The sequence below is a fragment of the Vulpes lagopus genome, chromosome 18 (assembly GCF_018345385.1).
Source record: "Vulpes lagopus strain Blue_001 chromosome 18, ASM1834538v1, whole genome shotgun sequence".
Classification (NCBI taxonomy): Eukaryota; Metazoa; Chordata; class Mammalia; order Carnivora; family Canidae; genus Vulpes; species Vulpes lagopus.
The window spans coordinates 35234613-35254052 of NC_054841.1; the positions used below are offsets into that span (position 1 = coordinate 35234613).

General features: G+C 40.3%; 1 protein-coding gene across 9 annotated transcripts in view; it reads right to left on the reverse strand.

The window, feature by feature from the left end:
* Nucleotides 1-19440, reverse strand: part of PAK5 (p21 (RAC1) activated kinase 5) — a 278705-nt gene that overhangs the window by 118390 nt on the left and 140875 nt on the right. The window contains exon 1 of one of the 9 annotated variants that reach the window (XM_041733435.1): nucleotides 7257-7294. The exons of the other annotated variants lie outside the window; for them this stretch is intronic. Coding sequence (XP_041589369.1) covers nucleotides 7257-7259 — 3 coding nt within the window. The 5' untranslated portion in view covers nucleotides 7260-7294. Of the gene's footprint in view, nucleotides 1-7256; nucleotides 7295-19440 lie in introns of those variants that run through there. 9 annotated transcript variants of the gene reach the window in all.

Sequence of the window (19440 nt, forward strand, 5' to 3'; positions counted from 1 at the left end):
CATGGCTGGAATAATAATATAATGTTGCATTTACATATGTGCCTTCAGCAAGATGGCATATCATGGGGGCCGAGCCATTCACTCTTTCTCTCCTGCCCTTGCTTATGACCAGGAAAAATGGTCAGGATAAGGGGAGTCAATGGATAGATCAGTAAAAAGGTAATTGGTCACTTGCAAAGTGAACCCATGAACTTTACTAGAGCTTAACACTGAGAGTGAGAACACATTTTGTACATTTTCATTAGTGTCTCGCTCCAACCAATAACCAAAAGCACCTTTTAGAAGCTGCATTAGCTGTTTCTGGACATGAGAGCGCCATTTACTTGACAATGTAATGATCTCCATCCTATTGGGAAAATTTATTAAGGTACTTTCAATTTTGTTAATTCTGTTTGAGGTTGCTGCATCTAAGACACAAAATGCAGAATGCAGAAATGAAAAAGAAGGTCTGTTTACATAATGGACACTCTACTGGAGTAGGCCCCCAGCCGGGGCCTCCTGCAGACCAGCACAGACTCCTCCAGTGGCCTGTCTGAGCCCAACAGCCACAGGATACTCAAGAGAGGTCCCTTCCTTGGATCGCAGCATAAGAGAATTTTTAGAATTTTATTTATTTATTTTTTATTTATTTTTAATTTTAGAATTATTTTTATTTTTATTTATTTTCAATTTTAGAATTTTATTTATTTAAATAAAATTTTTATTTTAGAATTTTATTTATTTATTTATTTATTTATTTATTTATTTATTTATTTATTTATTTATTTATTTTTAGTGTAATCTCCACACACAGCATGGAGCTGAAACTCACTTCCCCAAGATCAAGAGTTTCACATTGCTCCAACTGAGCCAGCCAGGCGCCCAAGAGACATTTTTGACATATCATGGAATACAAAATTCAACCTGGTGCAAATTGTGGAAGTCAGTGGAAATTTCTATAACAAAAGGCATTTGGTGTAAGTATGGTTACGATTGTAATATACATGTTGTAATACATGTATGACACACCTTTAAGACATACAAAGGATATATCTACTGGAAGGCCTTATCCATGTTTTAGGGTAAAAAAGTGATTTGGTTATTATTTTATATTTATTTAAGTATATTTAGGATAGGTTCTTCTGAACTCAGATTACTATTTATATCCTATTTTTAATTTTTACATATTTATCCATAAACATAGCATTTTAAAATATATAACTAATATACTTTTAAAAATATCTCAGAGAAACTAAGTTTTCTTTCTTCCATTTTTAGGTGGTTGTCTTATTTTTAAGTGGTTCACATATGCCTTTTCTTCTATATTTAGGTGCAATCATATTAAATGTCTTCCTTCCTCTTGTCTCTTCTTGGTTATAACCTGAATAAATCCCGTCTTGTGCGTTTATAAGAAGGTATGTCAAAGAAGGGATTTCATTATTCCCAAGGAAAGGAAGAACTTTATGTGTCATCTAAGCAACATCCAAGCTGGGGCGTCTCTACTGTGGTTTGAGAGGAGAATCAGTCATTTTGGTTTGGTGCCAGAATTGGAGAAATAGCTATTTTCAATTTTTAAAAATTTACCCTAAGAGGAAAAAAAAAACACATACAAGTGTAAGTTCTTGTAAAAGTAGCTCTGAGTTTAAAATGGACCCTGCTCCTGTTATTGAACTCCTGATTCTTCCAAGAAAATCAACTATACCCTGCAGAAATCGAGATTAGCAAGAACTCTGTTCTTATTCTTTGAATGTAGAATTTGTTGAAGGAAGGAAAAACAAACAAAAGAAGAAAGGAAAAGAATCAGAGTGAAGAAGAAAGAACCATATGTTCTTATAGAAGCAATGGTAGAAATGGTCATACATTATGGGTTAATTCAGCTTTTGAAGGCAGCCTTAAAACTAATATATCAATTTTCAAAATGTGGACATGACATTTTTTACTCCAAATTATATTTACCCAATGTCACTGGAAATGCAACCCGTGTATAGACTTAACATTTATTGTATACCTGATATAGGTCAGTACTTCTGGTTATTTTATCTAATATATGCAAAATACTGGCACATAACAGACACTCAGTACATTCTAAAAAGCAAAAGTTAAAAATTTATCCATCCCAAAATTATAGTAGTGAGTTTCCTTTTTTCCTTTCCTTTCCTTTCCCTTTTCTTTCTTTTCTTTCTTAACTCTGTCCACATAAATAAATTGAGTATAAATACAAACAGATGGTTCTTGAATCATGGTCTACCTTTGGTAACTCTTGAGCAGAAACAGCTCACTCTATAAAGGATGCAGGAACATAGCTGCTGTATTAGATAGGGATAGTTATAAAAACACCCAAGAGGTCCTTTTGCTAAGATATAGACTCAAAGAACAATTTCCACCTCTTCTTCTATCTATTCATTTCTGTGCAAAAACTATTCTCCACACAAAAGGAAGATTTACATGGGCAGGAAAAAAATCTTAACATGGAGGGACAGACACAGAATGTTTTTTAGTGTGTTTGACATCCTATTATATTTAAAATAATTATAAAACGCCAATTGTCCTTCCTATTATAACAGATGGAAAGAAACTGACACCTTATCTTTAATGTGTTTCCACAAAAGGGGTTCAAAATGTGTTTGTTATCATATTTATTGGAAAAGAGAAAAAGAACTCAAAAGAAATGAACCTCTTAAATCTCTTCCCTTAAATAAAGGAAATAACTTTTTTTTAAAAGGGCTGTTCAAAACCTTCTATAATGATATATATGCCACCTCAGCTTTTGAGCATTGGAAATATGCTTGTGCAAACGAAGAAATTAGCTTTTTATTTAAATTTTTAAAAAAGATTTATTTATTTGAGAGAGAGAGGAAGAGAGAACACCTGTGTATGGGGAAAGGGCAGAGGACCAGGCGTGGGGTGAGGAGAGAGAGAGAATCCTCAAGCTGACTCTCTGCTGAGCACAGAGCCCAAAGTGAGACTTGAACCCAGGACCCTGAGATAATGACCTGAGTTGAAACCAAGAGTCAGATGCTTAACCGAGTGAACCACCCAAGCGTCCCCTAATTATATTTAATTCTATCAAATTTCAAAAGCTACATGTAGCTGGTAATTACTACACTGGACAGTACATCTCTAAAGACGAGGACTTTATAGGGTATTTTAGGGGAAGTTAATAATACGAATAATTCCCTTATAATTTACCGTCTGACTTTGAGTTGATCTGCCTCCTAACTTCTCCAAGTATCTGTTGTTACAATCATCAAGTTGAAAATTCCTTTCTAACTTCTACTTGTCAATCGGTGTACTGTATTACTGATTTTATGGGACACTAATGCCCGCAGACCCCCTCTGGGCAATTTGTCTCCATTCACATCCTACCGAATAGGAACCTAATTGTGGTCTACTACAGGACTTCCCCCAGCACTCCCGGGAAGGCTGCTGACCCCAGTTCCATTCATTCATAAGCTGGCTAATTAGTAACTTAAAATTGGTGAGAAAAGTTAAACCGGTCTCATCAGAGACATGGATTCACAATCAGAACTCTGGAAAATTCCGCTAGTTAACATGCAAATGGGGTGAAAGCATTGCAATTTGATTTGTTGTACTATGGAAGGATCTGTGCAGCCTCATGGCACCATGTAAACTGGAATTATGAGTGAAGAAAAGCTACATGGAAGAAGAAATAGAATGAGAATGGCACAGTCTTGCTAAAGGAAGGACAGAGCTGCCTCAGCTCCTGACAGGCAGGACTAGTTCCAAAAATCTGTTTTTACTGGGATCACTGTTTAACATATTCCTGAGATACACAATTCTAAGAAGAACTAATCACCTTTTTCCCTGAGCTAAGCTGAGAAAGTCTCCGTTTACTAAGATACATAGATGTGACACACTTACATGGATTGAATCCATCACTAAAACAATAAGAACTTGGGACTCCATGGTCCTATAGTTGATGAACCTGGATCAATCCTAGAGGAAGACATGTGCTTCATAGAGAGGGCTGTTTTTTTCTTATAGGTCTCTCTTTGAGGGTCTTGCCTCACTAGGTGTTGCTGCTGAGTAATGTCTGCTATCAGAATCTTATTTCGTATTAATGTTGGAGAGACTCTTCTTAGTTTTGTTAGTGCTTTCACTTCTTTAGTTTTTCATAGGACTTAATTCTTATAAAGTACTTCATAGACTGTACCACCTGCAGGCAGATACTCCCTTCATTTTAAGAGATGCAAAACAATTAGAGCCAGTGTAACAGCTAGTGACTAGAAACAATATTAAATGCACAGACTAGGAAAATCACAGAAGATCTCCATTTTTAAAAAAACCTATTTGCCACTGGAATCTTAATTGAATCTGTTATTTGAATACTCTCTTCATAGAGAGTCATGTGGAAGAGACTAGGACACCCCCTGGTCTGGCAAAACCTGGCATGATTCTTCTCCTCTTAAGTTGGCTTCTTAAAAGCAGAGCCTGAAGCAGGGATTTGGTGGATGCTTATGATTTAGTTACTGAACATCTGATCTCAGGGAAGCAGGGTAGGCAAGCTGAGCAAGGATGTGTCTCAGTTGGGAGTGTGGTCTCAGCCTAATCCCAGTGGGGAGCTCTGGAACACTAGCTGCCTCACAGGCAAGGGGATCAACATTTTGTACTGTTGTGTCTGTCATTGCTTATGAGTATAGCTTCCTGGGTGGAGAAGTTCCCATTGGCTGAAAACATTTCTGCATCCAGGGGGCCAGCTGTGAGCTATGGCAGCCAGCACTCACCACAGCTCAGGGATGGTACACAGGCCCAGTAAGAGGACATGGAGACCCACATAGGGCACTTGCCACATCCACCACACACTTCTTAAAAAGGAACTCCAGTTCCTGGAGAAAATGGTACATCTAAAAATTTTAAGTACCGAACCAAGCAAAGGAATTTCCTCAGATTCAGAATGATTGAGGATATGGAGATCCTGGGAGATTCTTAAGTAGGCAGAACTGAATACAAGTAATAAAAAATAAAATACAGAGAGGACAAAGTTCATACCAGTCCAGTAGAATGGAGCTGGAGAGTATTATGCTAAGCAAAATCAGTCAGAGAAAGACAAATACTATAGGATTTCACTCATATGTGGAATTTAAGAAACAAAACGAATGAACATAGAGGTGCTAAAAAGAGTAGCAAACCAAGAAACAGACTCTTAATGATAGAGAACTGATGGTGACTGGAGGGGAGGTTGGAAGGGGGATGGGTTAAACAGGTGATGGGTATTAAGGAGAGCACTTCTAATGAGCACCAGGTGTTATATGGAAGTGATGAATCACTAAATTCTACTCCTGAAATAAGTATTGTATGTTGTATGTTAAATGGAATTTAAATAAAAACTTGGAAAAACAACAAAAACAGTCCAGTGGAACACCCACAGAAGCAGAGACACCTTTCTCTAATGCAAGAAAAAGAAAATGAGAGGTTATCACATTTGGCAGTGACAAGATTCAATGTGGAATTGAAAGAGCAAATAGGACCAATGGCACTTAGGACAAAGCATGAAATGGTGGGTATACTTTTAAAGATTTGCTCAACATTTGGTCATAATAGTGAATGAATGAATAAAACTCTAAATAGGTTAATAATAATCATTACCAATATTCATTTCTTTCTCATTCAGTTCATATTTTTTAAATTAAAATGTACCAGAGAAAGGAATGTTTTTAAAGAAAGGAGGTACACGGCCATCCAAAATGTTTATGGCTAATAAATCAGTCAACTAATATCATGTGTCTCGCTGCTTATTTTGTAAGTCACAAGGCTATTTGGTGACAACTTGTTATGAGAAATGTTTATTTTCCAATTCTATAACACTTGCTTGCAGCATAGCTATAATTGTAAATCAGGAAAGCAAGACAATGAAAAATGGCTTTAGGCAATATATGAATTACTCAAACCAGATCAATACACACCGTTTTTTTTGTGAATATATACAATATCACAACATAATAATTTTTAAATTTTATAACTTATTTTTGAAAGGCCTAATAAACTATGATTACTGTCCACCTCCCCCAAATAAGGGGGATCCCTATTCCTCAGAATGGTGTTTACATTACTGATGTCATTTTTTAACAAACAAGAAAGAAAAGCAGGTGGTTTCCATTTTAGCTTTGCTGGAAAACATGGTTAGGAAAGAGACATGGAGAAAAAAAACTGTTATGAATTCTTACATTTCTTTTCAGTATGAAAATTCTTTCAAAAGCAACAAATAAAAGACTTAAGAGAATATGGAAAGGGCAGGTCGGTATATGTATAGACATATAAATATGTACATATATATGAAATACAGTCTTTTATTTGATATAAAATCACTCTGATTGGTGATGAATTGTTCCCCAGAGAGCAAAAGAAATTGTGTCAATCATCTCTCATAATTTGGTTTACAGTTTTCCACATTGGGTGATATTAAAAATGCCTATATGTTTTTATATTTTATATGCTGCATACATATTTAATTTCAGGTGGTGAATTTTTGGTATGAAATATATAACTGTTATTCTAACAATAAAATGAGAGAAGAGTGTGTCCAAATGGCTGTTGGCTGGTGGTTCAGGGGCTCTAATATTTTACCACTGAAGAATACCTAAAGTCAGAGGAAAACAAATGTATCTTCCTAAAACAATGAAGCCACATCCTTAGGGGCACACCAGATGGGTAATTTTTTCTGCACAAGGGGAAGAGGGGCACCTTCTCTTTCATTTTACAAAGTAAGAATATTGCCTTTCACTTGATACTATATTCTGCATTAATACAAAGCTCAGTTTTTCCTTCACACTTGAACTCTCTCCTCTGACAAATCTCAGACTTTGGCATTCTAATGAGATGCATCATATTCATACCCTGGTTTCTGCACTCCACCCCCAGCTCAGCACTCTGCACCTGCTGGAAGGAACAGAAGAGTGCTGAGGTGACCCTTGGTAGCATTGCCTCTTATTTCCAGTTACAGTTTGAATGATTGGGAGCTTGGGCCTGCACCCCTGCCACAGAGGGCAGCCCTACACAGGAATGCATTAAGAGGCCTGTATGACCATGCTTCTTTCTAAAACAATGTTGATCACCACAATCCCACCCTTGTAAACACTCACTGGCTCTCATGTGCTTGTAGATTAAAAAGTCTGAACTCTTTTGAACACCAGCCAATTTCTCACCCATGGGTTCTTAACCTAATCCTGAAGGGCTGGATGGGAAAAGTCATAATTTTATTACTATTAACCATTAATAGAAACTGATTATTCCCTTAAATTATGGATGTAGCAACATACCATAGTCGTGGTAATAGTGCCACTAAGAGTGATGCTTTCAATCGTGGGAATCACAGTTATATGAAGGTTTTTTCAATGTTTTGATGAGTATAAGCTCAATATAATTGAAATTGCTCTGAGAAGGGCCCACGGACCTCACCAGATTGCCACCTGTAGTATAAACAAAAGGTAAAAACCTCATTCCAGTCCAGTTGGTATGGATTCTCTCTACCTACTTCATGCTTCTGCTATAACAAGATGCTTATTCTTCCCAAAACATCCTCTGGTCTTTTCACGACCTCATGTCTTGATGTCATAGCTCCTTGCTTGAGATCTTCAATCCTGTTGGAAAATGTGCCCCTGAATAGTGGTTTGGGAAGAATAAGTGTGATGAAGCCTTAAGTTACCAAGCATAGTTTGAATCTCTCTCCTTTGGGCTTTCCTTATCTTCAGCCTTCAGCATTTTCTGAGTCTGTATGTCTGTCTCTACCATTTAGGCCTGTTCTCTAGACGATAAGTACCATTTTTCTTCACCTCCCAACTATTGGCATAGCAATTGTCACATTGCCAACCTCCAAAGATGCTAAAGGAATAAAGGAAGAGCTACTTTCCCAGGGATGCCAGATTAAGAAAGCATTCCAAATAGGGCACAACAGCAGAGTAACACACTGGCTCTCAGTGACAATTTCTGAGTATAGGGCAGTGCTTTCATTTCCCAACATCACTGTTTCTTTTATTAATTTATTATTTTTTGGTCACGGTTTCCTTTAAAATCAAATTACCGATTGATTGCAAATAAAATCCCAATGTAATAAAGCACCTTTTCATGTTATAAGCAAGGCTGGCTCCAGGCAAAAGTGTGATAGGAAAAAGCCCATTTCCAAAACCTTGACATCCCTGTCATCAGCCTTGCCCTTCTTCCGCGAAGGTTCCATGTGCATCTCCTAAGCCCCCAGGGCTCTTTTGACATCCCATTACACAGATGGAGGATATTCCCTGCGGCATGTAATCCACGCCTGTCCTTCTAGGAGTTCAGAAGTCTTTCTATTCTCTTTTTAAAACCCAGTCTGTGTGGTCTGTTCCGGCAGCCCTGCCTTGAGCATGGAGGATGGGCTTGTAATCAAGCTTCACTCATCAACATGACAACTGCTACTGAGCACTGTTGAACACTTCATCTGTAGCATGTGCCATGCCATGGCCTAGGATACAGAGGCAAAGGCAGAGTCCCTGCAGTTAAAGAGTTCCCAGAGGAAATGGGCAATTGTACTTAAGTTGGTTACTACTATATTAGGAAGCACAGATGGGTGCTGTCTTAGTTTGGGTTCTCAAAGCAGGCCCCCTTAGACAAGAGTTTGAGTCCAAATCTTTTATTTGGGGGGTATCCTCAGGAGGCATGGAGAGCATGTGTGAGGGAATGGATGGAAAGAAAAAAGCAGCCAGCAGAGGGTGTTTTCAAGTAAATTATTATGCCAGGAGCCACTGGGGTTCCATCCTGATGAGGATCCTTGGAGGTGTGGAGAATGCACCCCAGAGTTGTCCTACCTGAGGGGTAAAATTATATATTTACTGATTTTTAATTTATTTTGTTTTAGAAAGAGAGAGAGCATGCACACGTGTATGAGTGGGAAGCTTCTCAGGGCAGAGGGAGAGAGAGAAACTCAAGCAAGCTCCACTCCACCCGTAGTGTGGAACCCAACACAGGGCTCAATCTCATGACTCTGAGATCATAACGTGAGTTAAAATCAAGAGACAGATGCATAATCAGCTGAGCCACCCATGGAAAGTCATACATTTGTGCAGCAATCCCCACTGTTTTATTGGTTGGGAACGATAGCTGGCATATTAACTTCTTATAATTTCCAGCCTGGAATTCATGTTCTTTTCTATAGGTGTCAACCATTTTCATTTCTGTGGTATAGCGTAGGGATTTTCTATTGACCTATGCTCTAGTTCATTAGTTATGCCTTCTATTTCATCTGTTAAATTAAATGTAAACCCTTTTACCGAGTTGTTAATTTTAGTCATTCTTTTAGTCAATTACATAATCTCTGAGTGAGTCTTCCATCAGATTTCAGTTTTCAAAAGATGTTCTCCACTGGAATATCTCTGTTCTTGAGCATATTGATCACCACTGTGTTAAAGTCCATATAAAACAACACCAATAACTGGGTGCTGTTTCTACTACCTGTTTTGTTTCTTGTGTTTTTTAATCATTTATTCCTATTCTTAGCATTTCTGGTAAAATTTTATTAAATGCTTAACAATGGATAAGAAAATGGTACTAATTTGAAACTCTCGCTGACATTTTCTTTTTACACTGAAGTATTACTTTCTTATGGCAGGTAGTTACAATAGGCAAGAAAAAGTGAATTATGTCTGGCACCAAGCTTGCTCTATGCTGCTTTTATTTTTTTTTTTTTTTAATTTTTTTTTAATTTTTTAATTTATTTATGATAGTCACAGAGAGAGAGAGAGAGAGGCAGAGACATAGGCAGAGGGAGAAGCAGGCTCCATGCACCGGGAGCCTGATGTGGGATTCGATCCCAGGTCTCCAGGATCGCGCCCTGGGCCAAAGGCAAGCGCCAAACCACTGCGCCACCCAGGGATCCCTCTATGCTGCTTTTAGAGTGTATGCTTAAATGGCTAGTCTGTAACTAGTGTGCCTCATTTCCACAATCCTGGGCTGGAGTCCTCTTGTTTATTGAGCCCCTTTTTCCTGCTGTACCTAGAACCCTTATTTTATCAGTCAGGCCCCAAGAAACTGAGACTGCCAAAAGCTCCTAGTTTTGTAAGTTCCTAGATATACTTTCTGCTGGATTTCAGTTTCTCAGCCCTGAGCCACCTATTTTAAATGCTCTGAGAACTATGGGGAGGAGAAACCCAAGCACATTTTATAATTGTATTATTTGATCCTATAATAGCACAGCATTACCCCTATGTTCCAGATGAAAAGGTTGAATGAAACACAGAGAAATAGCACACAGTCACACAGCTGGTAAGTTAGCAGAGTGTAGATTCCACCCTACTCTTTGTTACCAAAGCCTTATGCACAGAAATGTTGAACAGAAAAATTAACAAAATTTCCAGGATCAAAGAAAGCGGATGGTGTCAATTTTATTTTTTATTATTTTTAAAGATTTTATTTATTTATTCATGACAGACACAGAGAGAGAGAGAGAGAGAGGCAGAGACACAGGCAGAGGGAGAAGCAGGCTCCATGCAGGGAGCCTGACATGGGACTCGATCCTGGGACTCTAGGATCATGCCCCAGGCTGAAGGCAGACGCTAAACCGCTGCGCCACCCAGGGATCCCTGGTGTCAATTTTAATAACCAATATGCATATGGTCTTTTGCCTGGCATACTAACGGCACTTAGTAAATTATATAAAATAAGTCATAGAGCATATGACTATTTCGTGGCTTTTTGTTTGTTTATAGAGTTTTATTTCATGCATTTCTTTTCGAGGTGCATAAGCAAATTGGAGCCATGAATGCTAGGCAGGTAACTAGAATTCTTGGTCAGTGACAGGTTGTGATTGGAAAATATCAAGCAAGTTTCCCTTATCATAAGCATTTTTACCTTTCCCTGTGGCTAGAATTCCACTATTAAAATATACCCTCAAAAACATGTTTTTCATCTTTGAAAAGGGTAGAGTACAAACTCTTCCACCTAAAATAACTAACAAAGCTTGACAATTTTTGAAATTATATTCATAGGCACCAGAAAGATACTAAGGCAGCCAGAACTTGAAAGACCAGGCTGCTGGAGAGAAGGGAGGTATAGGAGGTGACATTCTGAGTTTCATTTCCCCTCAAGGCATTTACTGATGCAGAAAAATGACAGAACGGAAACCTCCAAAGCCACGCACAAAGCAGTTGCCAAAAGGCTGAGATGCCAAACCGAGGGTACAGTCATCTTATTAGTCTGGGGAATTAAAACTTCAATATCAGGGCTACGAAGACTTGAGGACTCAAGGTCCTGAACAAATGGGAACCACTGAGGTAAGCCCCCCCAGTCTGTGCCACCTGTGTTTTTGAGGTTCTTACACAGATTTAAGAAGGGAAGTCTATCACTACATATTGCCTTAGCAGGAGGCAAAGAGGTGGCTACCATCTTGAGAACAGCTTTTCACCCACTGGAATGATAACATTCTATACACGGAAGGATCCATGGATCAAAAATCCTAATTGCGTTCAAGCTCTAGAAGGGAGCTTTATGGATTCTGTGAAAGCTGCTGCAGGTTTAGCATTTTCTCTAATCCTTCCAGACATTAAGGTAGCAGGCTTTAAAACTTCACACTTAAGTAAACTGCAATCTCAGAACACTCGAGTACTAAGAGGCTGGCTGATACTCTTGAGAGAGTGTTGCGATCCTACACTGTTCATTAGAAACCTCCAGAGGAGATTTCACAAACCTACAGAGGAATTCTGTTCAAACAGTCACAAATTCATATTCTCTCTCTGTCTCTGTCTCAAACTTCTATTTAACCAAAAATACCTCATGTTGCAATTTAGGCTCCTGCCTCTGGTTCTGTTCTCAGAAGGAATGGAAAAATACATGTCTCACACATTGAATAACTGTATTTTTTACATAGGGTGAGACCTCAATTAGCCATTCTCTTGGGAATGAAGTTCCTATAAACTAGATCATCCATGTTGAAGGTAATTTCTATTTTTCAGAAATCTTGGAAAGTAAAGCTGCCTGTGCTTGCTGTTGCAATGCAGTTTCTATTAACGCAGGACCGTTGAAGTTAAGTAAGATTTCTACTGTTGTGAAACCTGGCGGGGAGGGGTCCTATCTTCTACCTCCTTCCCTTTTTTATTGTACAGATGCCTTGGTCCGAGATAGGCAGTTGTGGTGGAAACTGTTTCCATTTTCTCCTGGGCACACCATTAAATTATACTTCCCAGCCACCCTTGCAGTTAGGTGTGGTCATGTGATGAAGTTCAGATCAATGAAATCTGGTGATTTATCCCACCTCCACGCATGACTCATAAAACTCCCTTGAGGGATTCTCAGTTCTTTTTCCTCATTCACTAGTTGAGTAGAAGTGGAACCATAAGGCAGAAACAGTGCAAGTCCCTGATGGAGCATGAGGAAGGCTGCCAAGCAGGACTTCACAGTCCAATATAAAGCAAATGGGAAATACATTTTATTGTGCTAAGCCACTGGGAATTAGGACTTTTTGTTACAGAAGTTATCTAGTTATCACTCTAGAGAAAGCAGAATCAGGATCTGGAGCTTGTTAAGAGCATAGGTACTCTCTGGAAACAGCCCATGTTCAGATCCTGGGGTTTGCCACTTGCATGAATCATGTGACTCTGGGAAATTCCCTGAGGATTCTGGTTCCTGAATGAGTATGTGGAAGGTTGCTGGGCCAGAACTCCTGTGTGTTAAGCTGGGAAATGAAGAATGAACACCTCTTGCATTAAACCACTGAGTTTTGAACCTGTTTATTACAGTGATTTACCTAAAATCAGACTATCTCAGAAAGCACTGAAGACATGAAAGTCAGAAAGGTATGGAAGTCTGCAAGAATGGGCAGTGTTGAAGGTTTGAAAATGTGCAGAAAGAAAGCTATTGATAATGTTCCGGTTTTCTTTTTCATGAAAAATTTGGGCATATTGGTTTGTTATGGTGACATGCTGACCCTCTTTTCCCTCCTCCCAGGATGTTCTTACCACATCCTCAATGGCCTCTCTTGCCTTCTATAAATAAATCTCTGTACTCTACCTCCATCAAAAACAAATGACCAAACTAATTAAACCCATTCTTGCAAAGTGTTTCTTCAATCATGCATTTGCTTTCTTAAGCCTCTTAGCTTGAAGTATTGCTGTTCCCCTGTTCCAGTAAATAGGTGCAAGATTTTCTTAAGACTAGTAGCTGGCTCAAAGGCAGATCTAATGGCAATGTGGGGCCTTTGGGATGGGGATGGAGCACGGTCACCATGGCAGATGCCCCTCCCTCTTGGAAGAGCTACTGTACAGAAGTTCTACCCTGACTCTCTTCCTTCTTTTAGGAGTCCCTGCCAGCCCCAACCTCTCAGGATCTGCAGACACAATACTCTCCTCCCAGCCCAACATTTAATCTCTTTCCTTCTTGAGCACGGCTTGGTCCTAATACCTCTAATCTCAGTCCAACTCTGTTCTTGCCTTTACAGAATACTGGTTCAGTTTTACTGACTTTTTTTTTTTTTTTTTAAGCACACTGGATACCCTTAAGGGATTTTCTAGTTGGGATAAAGTTTATGTTGCTTAAATTCTCACAGACTCATCTGACAATGGTTATGGGCTCAACTGTTACCTCCCTCAATTCTTATATTTAAATCCTAACCTCCCATGCTTCAGAGCATGACCTTCTTTGAATAAGGTTGTTTCAGATAAACTTAAATGGGGTCACAATGGCATTGGCCAAATCCAATATGACTGGTATCTTTCCAGAAAGGGGACAAACACACACAGAAAACACCAGTGAAATGAAGGAAGAGACCCACAAGCCGAGGAATGCCAAAGATTGCCAGCAAACTACTAGAAACTAGGGGGAAAGGCATGGGACAGCTTTTTCCCTTAAAGCTCTCAGAAGAGAGCCAACCCTACCCACACCTTCATCTTGGACACTTGTAGCTTCCAGAACTAAGAGTCAATAAACTTCTGTTTAAGCCAGCTAATCTGTGATACTTGTTTATAGCAGCCCCATCAAACTCATTCAAAGGAAATGGCTTTGTAATTGGGTAGTTTTACAGATTTCAAGAGGTAACACTTAGGGTGCTCACAGCATAGTGTCTAGCCCATAGCAAGCACTCAGTAAATGTCAGCTGTTGATGCTACTTCTGCTACTACTTATTCTCTGATCCTTTCATCTGTCAATTGCATCATCTATGTTCTGAAGTGAGGCCCCACTCTGCCTGTATTATTTCCATCCCTGCCCTCGAAGTTTCTGATTAAAAAGTCTACTATGTTGGAACCCATCTTCTTTTTTTTTTTTTTTTATTGGAACCCATCTTCTTGATTTAGCAAAGCATTGCTACATGCAATGAACAATATTAATTGATCCTTCAGACTTCTTTTCTTTGAGCTAAATGAGCCTTGATTTTTTTTCTTAATAGGTCTTAATGCTTTAACTTTTTAATCGCCTCTATAGTGGCTAAGACAGGCTCTCCAAGTTCTTTAGTAAAAGAATCTATAATCTGATGTGGTACCAGCAGGAGCCAAAACTCTAATGTGATAGGGGGAGTACCATATGGGCTCTTTATTCTTTGTGTGCTCTGCCAAATCCAATATTTGCTCTTCTCTGTGGCCTCACAGGCTGACCCATGTGAACTATGTGGCCCAGATTTCCCTGGTGACTGATGTCCAGACGGGTTTGGCCACTGGGGCGGCACTAGCAGATGACACAAGGGCAGGAAGCAATGCAGGTTGGGGTATTTCTTCCCTTATCCCTTCTTCCTTTGGCACCTTGTCTCTGGAAGCAGCTGTATCTTTCCATAATGGCAATGCCTGGAAAAACACTTAAGCTCCTTATTTCATTAGGCCTAGGGACAGAAAAGGCTTCCTGCTGTTCTTGGTCCCAAGGGGCCCTACTGTATTTTGTTTGCTTCCTTGAACCTGCCACAGCTCTGCAGGCATCTCTGGCATTGAAGTCTCTTCATTTGAACCACGTGGGGTGGGTTCTTTCTTACCTACACCCTAATACATTTGTGAAGTTAGATCCTGAGGCAGATGCTGAGGCCAGGATTGAATGCAAGTTAATTTGGAAACTACAGGTATCAGTTTTAGGGAATTTATACGGGAAAAGAAAGATGGCTAATTAAGGCTAAGTGAATGAATTAGCCAGTGACAACACTGTGTGATGGAGGCTCCTTCCTGCCCGGGAACTCTGAGAAAGGGTAGAAAACAGGTCTCAGTACTATCTTGCCTAGGTCAACGGGAGGGGAGCCACTCCTGGGAGTGTTAATTCACTGGAACAGCCAGCCTACCTTGGCCTTAGGCTGTACAGCTTCACTCAGGATGGAAAAGGACCTTCAGCACTAGAGCTGCACAAATTGGTAGCTGGGAGCCAACGGGAGGGCTCAGGGTATGCGGGTGGTACTCAGAGACCAGCTACTGCATACATCAAGTCTACATACTGTCAAGATTCTCCTTTTAGGGAAGCTTCGGTCCATCACCCCTCTTGGATATTATCAAATGACACTTGATAATTTTCTATCTCACTTGTAAACTACTTCTCCCCAACCATGATTCCTTGTGCTTTTCCATATGGGTTTCATTCTGACACTACCCATTTTACCATGTCATTTTGAGTTCTGATTTCCTCCAGTGCATACTAAAAATACTACTTTCCATGATTCTCACCATCTAAGGGCTACTCTGGATATTGATTGAGTGAGGGTTTCCCCAGGTTTTGTGTTTTTCCACAGTATGGGGCTAGACATATAAATATATATATATGTGGTTAATTTCAAATGCTGTAGACTCTGGCTCCGGGTATGACCATGTGCATTTCTGGGTTACTAAGGCATATTTATTTATCCATTTATCACTTATGTTGTGTTCACTATGCTCCCAGCACTGAGAATATATCGAAGTACCTTATAGGGTCTTTGTCTTCACAAGTAGACAAACAAGATAATTGTAGTGGAATGTGACAAGTGCTTGCATGAAAAGAAGACTGGAGTGTGTGTGTGTGTGTGTGTGTGTGTATGTGAGAGAGAGAGAGAGAGAGAGAGGAGGGGGTGAGGGAGAGGAGGAGATGATGTTCTGGAATTGAGGGATCGTTCAAAGAAGTCTCTGAGCTGAGATGGGGGATAAGCGGACTGAGAGGATGCTGGGGGGTGCTAGGGTGGGACAGAAACTGGAATAAGGATGCCCCGAACATTGAAATAGACACCAAGGTTAGAGAGAGGCTGGTACCTTTGAGGCAGGTGGTGGAAGTAGTCTAAAACTGGCTGGAGCATAGCCGTGGTGGAAACCAAGGTAAGGGATGGGTGAAAATACAGAGTTAGCAGATGGCAGACTCTCTTGCTTTTCTATTTCCAAATTGGATTTCTTCTGTGAGCAAGTGAGAGGTTTTGTTGAGATTCTTTTCTTCTTCTGTGTACACGTGTGTCATTTAGGAGATGAAGAGAGTTCTCTATGAACTTCAGCAACTTCTTAAAAGTAAAGTTGAGACTACCCAAGGGCAGTCTGCTTGGGGTTTCTTCCCAGGTGCTGATGGCCCTTTCCTCTTAGTCTCCCAGCAAAGTCAGGTGGAGGCAGAGTCTGGGAAACGTTGGTAGTTCCTTCCAACACACGGGGCGGCGGGGGGTGTAGAAGCACACAGAGTTTACACACAGATAGGAATGAGGAGCGAGTTAGGGGCTCTGAAAGATTTCAACCTTAGATCTTCTTGCCTCCTTGCAAAAAACCACCCAGCTTTGGTGTTAAATGTGTTAACATACAAAGACACAATTTTGCCTATCAAAAATGAGTGCTACCTGAATTTTAACTCATCCTTTTTTTGGGTCAGTCCTACAAAAGTGATGATAGCCAATTGATGAGAGTCTTCCGTGTGTAAAGTTCAGCAGTGTCGGTGAAGACACAGCCCCAGCACTGGAGGCGCAGTGGCAATGAGGATTCAATCCCATTATTGCAGATGTGCATTCTGAATCATTAGAAAACAATCCTCTCACCCTAACAATTACATTTACATCAAAGTGGTATTTCAAACTGTTCCCAAAGAACCATGGGCCTTTATTGCCTTTGTTTCTTATAATTAAGGTCTATAGTTGAATATTTCTCTTCTCAGGTACTGCTTCATTTGTCTCCTGAGTCAGGAGGTGTCACTGCTCTGTAAACACCCTCCCCTCTGCAGAAGATGTGGGAGGTTGTCTGCCACATTGTGCTCCTCAAACCCTGCTGCAGAAAGAGGAGGAAATCGGGATGCAGGATGAATTCAGCAGTCGGTTGCTTCCTTTCATTTCTGCGGCCAGCCTAATTATCTACTCAGCCAAATACCAATTACCTGTAATCAGTGTTACCGTGAAGTTCAATGGCAGATGGGCACTCAATTGATTTCACACAGACTCTTAATTGTTTCTCCTTCTATACCCCTCTTCTTCCTTTGTGTCTATATCTGGCAGTCGAACTCTCTTGGGTTCCCTAATCTCCCTTGCAACTTCACCAAACCAACAATTAGTCCTTTCCCCAGCTTTCATGCTTCAAGCGTTTAATGACTTGGAACCTAGCAATGAAACTTCCAATAAGCAAGAGGCATCTTGCAAACTGGCTTGGAGAAAGCTATCACTGGTTAACTCAAACAAGATAGATGGATTATTGAGATTCTAAGTCTTTATCCAAGACCTTATTCTAAGTCTTTATCCATAATTGTTACTGTGGGGTTTGAAGTACACTAGAATTTAGGGTGAGGAGAGTTTAAGAGCCATATCCCTCTTAGGTAATCTGTGAATTCATGGGTAGACACATATGTGTATTTATAGTCCTGTGTAATGACAACTAGAACACATCTGAGCTTCTCAGCCATTTCTACATGATTGCTAAACTGACCTGTGCACTGTAAGAGCTTTCAGGAACCCTCACATACAGATGCCTACAGGTAATATTCTTCTTTGAGAACAAGATGCTCTATTCTAGAGCTTTGAAAAAGCACACCTGACACTACCCTCATAAAACTGCCCAGCTTTGTCCAGTAAGTCAGCTAAATATCATATAAATAAGAGGCTATTTACAAATAACTCACTTAATTCAGTTGATAGAAACACTGTCAATAGTCTGCCACTGGTCAGAAAGACAAAGGAAAGCTGTGGTCATGGCAGGAGGAATCACAGGAGCAGCCAGAGACCCGTGGAGGGCAGGCTAATTAACAATGGCAAATCTGATCGCTCTCTTCACCCTAACACTGGGGATTTGTGGTCGCTGCTCAATACTGTGGACTACTAATTCCCAAAGAGAATTACCTTCTGACCACAACATTGGTATGGCATTTTTGAAAGGAAAAATATATTGCCCTTGGTTGGATTCCCCCAGTAGGCAGAGCCTATAGCAGAGCTTTGAGTGCAAGTAGTTGAGCTGTGAGGTAGTCCCAAGAAACAATGGCCAGGAAGTAGGGAAATGTTTCAGGGAAAGGAAGGCACCGACACAAGCTAAGTTAATGAACAAGTTACTGCTGTGGGCAGCTAAGTCTCAATCCTACTGGACACCCCTGGAAGACCATATAAAGAGCTTCAGGGTTCTCTACCACCCCTGTTCCCTACATCCCAGCCAGAAGCTAGGAAGCTGCAATTTTTATACATTGGCTCTTGTCTACCACTGGCTGGGGCAAGATGGCTGAGAGACGCCCCTGGGGGAATTAGTTATTCCCCACTTCTGTCTGCAGACACATACAGGTCACACATACAGGTTGGGCAGCCAGAGAAAGCCAAAGGGATACAGTCAGGGTGACAACACATCTGTGTGTCTTAGAGCTGCATCACAGAAACATAGGCTCAGGCATGCCTAAGAAGAGATGTATTCATAGAGGTTTCAAATACATGGGGCCCGTGCGAACCACCAAGAGAAAACCCACTGAGTTACATAAACCTGATAACATTTGTACGAACGAATGGCTGCACTTGGTTACTGAGAATACCCAGTTGGGGTGGGTAAGGGTGAGGAAAGGAAAAGAGTAGAGTACAGAAGAAATGCTGTTTGGGGGAGTGAAAAGTCATCCCCAAAACAACTCTGGCACCCAAATCATAGCCTGTCTGGAAAGAAAAGGACCTATGGTTGCATTCTCAACCTCCCATCCAATCAGTAATACGGTGACCAAATGGCCTGAATTGGTAGAGTATAAATGGGAAAAAAGCACTATTTTTCTACGACCACTCTAAGTAATGCATGGTCCTTGTCCTTTCTGTCCTAGCTCTGACAAAAAAAAAAATCTGAGAAAACAGGGTGCCTTGGTGGCTCAATTGGTTAAGTGTCCGACACTCGATTTGGGCTCAGGTCATATCAAGTCAGTGAGATCAATCCCCACATCAGGTTCCCTGCTGAGGGTGGAGCCTGCTTGAGATTCTCTTTCTTCCCCTGCCCCTCCCCCAATGCTTGCACCTGTGCATGCTCATGTGCTCACACTTACTTCCTCCCTCCAAAAAAAATGTCTAAGAAGACAACATAGATGTCTAGCCACTCTCAGATATAAGGGTCATCTAATTTTAATAATTAAGATTCA